Source organism: Silurus aristotelis (assembly GCF_946808225.1).
Source record: "Silurus aristotelis genome assembly, chromosome: 4".
Taxonomy (NCBI): Eukaryota; Metazoa; Chordata; class Actinopteri; order Siluriformes; family Siluridae; genus Silurus; species Silurus aristotelis.
Genome location: NC_139577.1, coordinates 6,732,015 through 6,740,106, shown reverse-complemented (window position 1 = coordinate 6,740,106; position 8,092 = coordinate 6,732,015). Strand labels below are relative to the sequence as shown.

At 40.1% G+C, this 8,092-nt stretch overlaps 1 protein-coding gene across 1 annotated transcript in view; it reads left to right on the top strand.

Moving 5' to 3' along the window:
- Nucleotides 1–6,959, top strand: part of brf1a (BRF1 general transcription factor IIIB subunit a) — a 42,816-nt gene extending 35,857 nt beyond the window's left edge. Inside the window, exons 15-19 of the mRNA XM_083540455.1 lie at nt 774–829; nt 942–1,210; nt 5,961–6,012; nt 6,331–6,484; nt 6,578–6,959. Coding sequence (XP_083396581.1) covers nt 774–829; nt 942–1,210; nt 5,961–6,012; nt 6,331–6,484; nt 6,578–6,609 — 563 coding nt within the window. The 3' untranslated portion in view covers nt 6,610–6,959. The remainder of the gene's footprint in view (nt 1–773; nt 830–941; nt 1,211–5,960; nt 6,013–6,330; nt 6,485–6,577) is intronic.
- Nucleotides 6,960–8,092: the final 1,133 nt, after the last annotated feature.

The following is an 8,092-nucleotide window of genomic DNA, read 5'->3' as shown; positions in this document are numbered from 1 at the left end:
AACTAAAAACCAGCATGTCTTCTCTCACCACAACCGTAAACCTCCTTCTTTGCCTTCCTTGCAGCTGGAGGCCGTAGGCCTGTGTTAATAAATACACAGCATCGCACAAAATTAATTCTGTACTGTATACACACTTTTAAAGTTTATAATCGAATTTGGATGATATGCTACAAAATCTGTGTTTTTTAAAGATTTTTCCCAAATAAATCGTGGTAGTTCCAGTTTTTGACCACTAGGTAATTAGTAATTAGTTAGTGGAAGTAAAATGAGGCAGAGTTCACATTGCCTCATGACTGAGTTAAAAAACAAATGTGCAAACCCAAACATATATACATATAAACATCTGTATACATAAGGTTTTTTTTTTTCTTTAATAATTAGTAACTTGTACAGGGTAATGGAGGTGTGAAGCAGATGGAATTCTGCCCTTGTGGACAAGCTGCAAGTCTACTGAGTTTCCTTCATTATTCGCTGCTCTAAAATTTTGATATCTACCCTGTATAGACTGTGAATTGTAAATAATAATTTTATGTGATTCACTGTGATGGGTTGCCTGATTTCTATTTGCATTTATAGTATTTGGCAACACTGAATTAGAACTAAAAATCTATTTTTTTGTTTATTGCTGATATGTCAGCTGTCCAGATGCATTTTCTTGGATATAAATGTTTGTTGAAAGATATTCAGAAATGAGTGTGTGTGTGTGTGTGTGTGTGTGTGTGTGTGTGTGTGTGTGTGTGTGTGTGTGTGTGTGTGTGTGTGTGTGTGTGTAGAAAAGGAGGAGAGAATAGCAAAGGAGAAAGAGCTGGGTATCTACAAAGAGAAAAAGGTGAAGTGATGTTAATATTTCTTCTTAATTATTTTTTTTAAAACATTCTTTTAAGTACTTAAGGGGTGTGTGTGTGTGTGTGTGAAACCGTTCACTTTTACCTTTTTTCCAGCCGAGGAAAACGACTCAGAGGCGAGCGCCGATCAACGCCAGCACAGCTGATGAGGCCATTGAGAAGATGCTGGAGCAGAAACGGATTTCCAGTAAGATCAACTATGACGTCCTGAAGGACCTGAACCACTCGAGCGTGAAGAGCCCTCCACCTGAACCGAAGGAATCCCCGGGTCGCTCCACACAGAGGAGGACACCGTCATCACGTCCTCGCAGGGTCAACGAGCTCACGGCCAGTCTGGCAAAGCCGGTCAGCAACTTTGGCAAAAGGTTTGTTTTTTGTTTTATTTATGTGTTTTGGTCGTAATGTCTGCTAGCAACTCCTTCACTCAGACAGGGTACAAACTAAAACAGCTCCGCCAACTGCTACCCTTCCTCTTTGTAGCACAAACTGCAACCGGCGAGCAAATTTTACACGCTTTTCATTAAATACTCTCATTTTGAGTACCTGAAATGTTCTGTTTGGCAATCTGGTGAAAGCTTGTGATGAAACGACTCGTAGCTACAAACAGGAGTTGTTTTATTTATTATAAAAACTAATTGTTGGGTCTAAAAGTGATATACATTATTTATAAATGACGTTTGGTGTTTCAATGGGATGTGTGGGTGCTTTATACTTGCCAAATGTACTTTTGAGCACAGTGAAATTGTTTCCCCCCAGTATTGTTAGGTTGGTAAACAGGATTCCATATACCGTAACCTATGTGCACTATATAGGGATTGAAGCAGGGTCATGTGCTGGAGTGCCCTACATATATAGTGAATAGACTCTCAGTCTGTGTAAAGATTTTTATTTTTTTTATTTACAAAATTGCATAAAAAAGACAGACATGAAGAAAATATTATATGTATAGAAGCGGATGGACAGCCAGTGACGTGATATCTGTGACTGAAGGAGGTAATGGTTCCTTCAACCACACACACATGCCCACACACACACACTTTTCCCCGTCAGTATTGTGACCAAGCGATACTAATCTCCTCACATGGGGTTGAGCAGCGGAAAATTGTTCGGTCAATTGATGGTCTTTGGCTTAAGCTTTACTTCACAGACACATGCGCACACACACACACACACACACACACACACACACACACACACACACACACACACACACACACACAGTCTCATGCTGAGTTAATTGAGTTGGTGAGGCAGTATTTCTTCCAAACCGACCCACAGTAATGCTGATGTAAATGTAAATGCTCTCTCTCTCGCTCTCTCTCTCTGTTTCCAAAGCAAAGGAAGTGTGTGTACTTGTGTGAGGGGACACAACCCAGTCTATGTTTAGACTTTATTTCCACTCCACACAACCTTGTGGGAAACATCTGGGTTAAACTTACAGACTGTGTGTGTGTGTGTGTGTGTGTGTGTGTGTGTGTGTGTGTGTGTGTGTGTGTGTGTGTGTGTGTGTGTGTGTGTGTGTGTGTGTGTGTGTGTGTGTGTGTGTGTGTGTGTGTGTGTGTGTGTGTGAGAGAGAGAGAGAGAGAGAGAGAGAGAGAGAGAGAGAGGCAGTGTGTGTGTGTGTGTGTGTGTGTTTGTGTGTGTTAGGGAAATCAAGATATCAGACACAAATAGAAATGTAATTAGAGTCAGATACTGTGGGAATCTCTCAATCACTTTAAATATCTCTCTCTCGCTCTCTCTCTGTTCTTTTAATCCTTTTCCATTCGTCATTTTCTCACTCTCCTCGCCTGCCCCATCTCTTCTTGTCCATCTCTCTTTCCTCATCTGTCTCTACAGTGATCCTTACTTATCACGCACTTATCTCTGTCCATTTCTCTTAGTCCAGCAATCGTGTTTGCTCTCTTCATTTCTCTCTCTCTCTCTCTCTCTCTCTCTCTCTCTCTCTCTCTCTCTCTCTCTCTCTCTCTCTCTCTCTCTCCCCCCCCCCACTGAATGGTTGATGTGAATGGAGTGTATTTTTAAATCATTCATTCAAAAAGCATTTTCTGAATGGAAACACACACATACACACAGATGCACAGTAGCTCATTACTATTCATTCTTTGTGGTACATTCAGTATTTATTATTTCACCCGAACACTCTCACACTCGCGCTCTCTTTTTTTTTCCCCTCATGTGAACTTGTTTTTTCTCCTTACTACTGTTATTTACGTCTCCCCACCCTCCTCCTTCTCTCTTTTCTTTCATCAGGAAAAGCTTGTCTCCTGCTGCAGCTACTGATTCCAGCCTTCCTTTTTTCCTTCATCTTTCACCCCTTTCATCCCCTCATCCCTCCCTCTGTCCGTCTCTCTCTCTCTCTCTCTCTCTCTCTCTCTCTCTCTCTCTCTCTCTCTCTCTCTCTCTCTCTTCTCTTCTCTTTCCCTTGTTCTCACTCCATTGTGATTCAGAGTATTCAAAATAACTGCACAGTTTGAATGTTGTTCACGAATAGGAACCGATTCTCAGACTACATCATTCATAGTGAACTCCATTTTTTACGTTTCTTTTGTTATATTTCCAGAAGGTTTTTGGGTTTCCTTGCAGGTTTTGTAGAACATCTGAGTGTTTCTGGCAAATTTTGGCACTATAATTTTGTTTTTTGTTTAGGGTTTTTTTTTTTTTTCATCATTTTTTCAGCATCAGATCTGGTCTGATCTTTAAAGACTGCTGAGGAGAATAGCACCGGTCTTAAATTTCCAACATTTGTAGACTCATAGTTTAATCGTACAATACAGGACTTTAGAAATGCTTTTTATAGCCTTTCCCTTCTCTTCCTGTGAATGCTGATGGCGTTAAGTGCATTTTACACACTTATCAGATGTTCTTCAGCAGAACAAATTTGTCAAGAATCAGTGTTCAAAACTCACACTTTCAGTCTTTGTAATCGGACTCCAGTTAGCATTTAGAGCTGTTTTCCAGCCTGCACTGTCGGTCATTACACAATACACCTATTAAAGACCTGAACACAAAAAAAGGGTTTGAGTGATTAATATTTAAACGCCATCGCTTGTGTATTCCATAATCAAGCAACTTCGCCTGCAGTTAAATACATCATCACACACTGTTTTAATATGGACTTACTGACATATCATACACATTACAGCCCTGGTATCACCAAGCTGTCACTCTTGGGGCTCTTGAGTAAGACTTTGTTCTCCAGGGCGCTGTACCGTGGCTGAACCTGTGTTTTCACCCCAGCTTCCTAACGTCACTGGGATAAGTGAGGAAAGTATTTCACTACTGTAAAGTACATATGACAAGTATAAAGCACCTTTATCTTTTTTTTTTTATTTAACATATTACAGCCCAGATGTTCTGTTTGTTTTCACTTTGCACTCAGATCCCACACTTTACAGCACATTACATGTGTTTATGCTTCCTGTTCAAGGTGTTTCTGGTGTCTTCCTTTCTTCCTCTTTACCTTCATCTGGCCTAAACATAATAATTCTAAAATATTTATTTGCTTTCTTTCTCTCTCTCTCTCTCTCTCTCTCTCTCTCTCTCTCTCTCTCTCTCTCTCTCTCTCTCTCTCTCTCGGTCTCTCTCACCACACCTCTCAATTTCTTTTGCTTTGCCTGTTTTTTTTACGTTTTTTTTTTTTTTCCTTCTTTTACGCGTGCTTTAGATTTGTGTGTGTTTGTATTGAGGGACTGATGACTGATCAATGCATTTACTATAAGACAGAATCTTGTGAAGTTTGTCCTCTGTGTGTGTGTGTGTGTGTTTGTGTGTGTGTGTGTGTGTGTGTGTGTGTGTGTGTGTGTGTACCCTTACCACTTTAAATTGTGTGTGTGACCACAGCAGGAAAGAAGAGACTCAGGAAGGGTTTGGTCCTTGTTATTGCTCTTGTCATATACAGAATTTTAAATAATAAGAGGAGCATCATGACACTGTGTGCACATTGCACGTGTGTAAATCCATTACTTTATCACTGTTTAAATTTTTTAACATCCACCTGGACACGAGGTAAAAGATCATGTGGGGGGGGTCACATGGTAAAGTCTCTTTCTCAGAATGTCAGAACGATTTTGTGGATTTATTTGATGTGACTCGGAACTCGAACGCCAATAAACTCACTGGGAACAGTTCCAGTACCACAAGTTCACACACCAGATCTGTTCAACAGCTGTTTCTATTCATCATCTGATTTTACTTCAGAGGGTTAAAAATTATCTTTGCATTAACTGTTAAAGCTGAGAGTAGAGTGTGTGTGTGTGTGTGTGTGTGTGTGTGTGTGTGTGTGTGTGTGTGTGTGTGTGTGTGTGTGTGTGTGTGTTCTTGCGAGAGAAAGAAAGACACTTGCTAACTTGTTTAGCACCTAACAACTTTCTTGGCTTCAGTCTCGCTCTACCAAATGCTTCTATGCTTCCCAGATTGCACTGCAGATTGAATAAAGGCCCGCTGAGTGTGTGAGTGTGTGAAAAAGCTGAGCGTAAGCTGTGTGTGTGAATGTGTGTTAGAGAGAGAGGCATGTTTTCGAGAATGTGTGAGACTCCTAATGAGTCAATAGACATACATCAGACTTCCTGGGAGTGTGATGCTTCTGCTGGAAAGTTGTGTGTGTGTGTGTGTGTCTGAGTGAGAGAGAGAGAAAGAGAGAATAAAGGGGCAAATCCCAGAGAGATTTGAAACCCTCCTCTGCTCTCGCCGTCTGATTAAATCCCGAATTTATCACACACATTCGCGTATCTTCGAGTCTGCGGAATAATAATCAGCTCGTTAGCTCTGTGTGCTAAAAAACATACAGCGAAGAAACCAAATAGCATGAGCATTAATTCTATATCGGCTCATTAGCATGTGTTTACTCAGTAAAGTATTATTTGTTTACTCAGTAGTCTGTCAGTTTCTCTTTGAGGAAAAAAAAATAACAGAGCATTAATTATAATTAGGGATTAAAAGATGAAAGTGATGCTGGTGCTGCAGCTTTACGTTAAAGGAGGAGTGCAGACTGAAATATAACTTGCACACAGCTTCAGGATATATATATATATATAATATTAGATAAGCAGTTAACCTTAAATATCATCCTGGCTGAGGAGATATAAAAATAATTCGTGTGTGTGCTTGCTCAAGGTTACGGCCGCTGATCTCGGCTCAGCCTGCTAAGAAGCCTCTCCTGGATCAGGTGTGTTTTTTTTGGCTCCTCCCTCTGCCACTCTCTAAATACTCTTTTCCTACTGACCTCAGATCAGACTTAATCATGTTATAGAGCTCTAGTGTTTTATATACAGCTGTATAAAAGATGTTATTATACTGATCTCAGATCTGTTCTCTTTTTTTTTCAATGCAACCTGTAAAATGTGCATTAAGTTTATAGGAAGGTAAAAATGTAGAGAAAAGAAGGAGGACGTCTGTCACGTGCATCTCTTATCCCTTAGGAGTTCTGATCGTGTTTGATGCTGTGTTGCGGTTTATATTCGATGTTTGCTTGCCTGCTCTGTAGCTGGTGTCCGAGGTGCCGGACGCCCCTGCTGTGGTTACCCACAATGCCGTGGTGGTGGAGAGCGGGCCCGTGGCATATGAAGACCTTGGAGAGGAGGAGGACGAGGAAGAGGAGGAGCAGTGCGTCAGTGCCATGGAGCTCATGGGAGGAGACGGTCAGTTACACTTCACTCGTACCACAATAAAGCTACCTTACACTTTGGGCCTTTTTTCAGGATTATGACTTACTGTGTTGTTGTTTTTGGCAGATTACGGCTATGATTTTGATGACGAAGATTGATGACGAGAGGAACGGGTGTGTAAGCAAGATGGACTGCTAAAGACACAGGGCTGCTGACACACACAGACAAATCCCTTTGTGTGTGTGTGTGTGTGTGTGTGTGTGTGTGTGTGTGTGTGTGTGTGTGTGTGTGTGTGTGTGTGTGTGTGTGTGAGATAATGACTAAAAAAGAGTGTTTAAAATGACAGTCTTACAACATTATATAAAGTGTTGTTGTGTGTGTGTGTGTGTGTGTGTGTGTGTGTGTGTGTGTGTGTGTGTGTGTGTGTGTGTGTGTGTGTGTGTGTGTGTGTGTGTGTGTGTGTGTGTGTGTGTGTGTGTGTGTGTGTGTGTGTTTGTGTGTACACTAATCCAAAACCTTTCGATTTCAGTTTATGGCAGGTTTAAATTGTTGTTGTTTTTTTTAATGGTTATTTAGTGAGATTGTGAATATTCTTTTGCTCAGGTGCTCTGACTGACTCCATGAGGATGATTATTGCAGTTTAGTTCTGTGTTTGATTTAACTCGTTCTGTGATTATTTATTTTTTCACAGTCTTGCCTCTGCTTAGTCAGCGATGACGAAACACCTCCAGATTGCAATAAAAAAGAAAAGTAACTTTAAACGTGTAGAGAATGTGCATCATATTTATATCATCTTTTATATAATCTATAAAAATGGGAAAAGGTTTTTCGCTGGAGCGAAATAGACTTTGTATTATGGGGGAATTATCATATAAAGATCATATAAAGAATTACAGATTATCATATATAGGAGCTTGGTGCTTATTATGAATCATTCGTTGAGAAATGGTTTGAATACATTTCGTTGCCATTTGAGTTAGCTAATCTTATAAGTAAAAAAAAAAAAAAAAAAAAGGGTTTTGTATAGTACTGTTGCTATGGTTACGTCTCTGATCTCACGCTGTTGTCTCGAAATGATTTTCTTTCTTTGTGTTTAGTCCTGCAATTAAGCTACAATTATTAAAGGAACCGGATAAAAAAAAAAAACGGGTGTTTATGAAACCCTCACAGCTTTATGTGAAATATTGTCATGTGATTAATTCCACATCTGACCTTCCTGACTCCTTCTGCCCCAGATGATGTTCTGCTTTTCCCTGACTGAGATATATAGCCTCTGCGCTGATCCTGCACATGCTGAGGTGTTACACTTACATGACTAGCCTGTGGACAATATTGCATGTAATTAAAGTGATCATAATGAGTCTGTACGAATGTAAAAAGTGAAAATTACTAACTGCTGGCTGTACTGTATCTGATCAGTGTGTCATATTTGTATTTATTACAATAGACCCATAGACATTTGTTAAACACTTTGTATTTGCATTGCTATTGTTTCACACATTATTGATTGGAACACCAAGATGCAGATGATTATTTTTCTGTTACACCACCACAGGGGGTCTATGCTCCGTTATCCTGATACTGTGCGCATCATATGTTCATATTGAGCTTTGAGACGTGTCATCATGATACTTTTTTCTG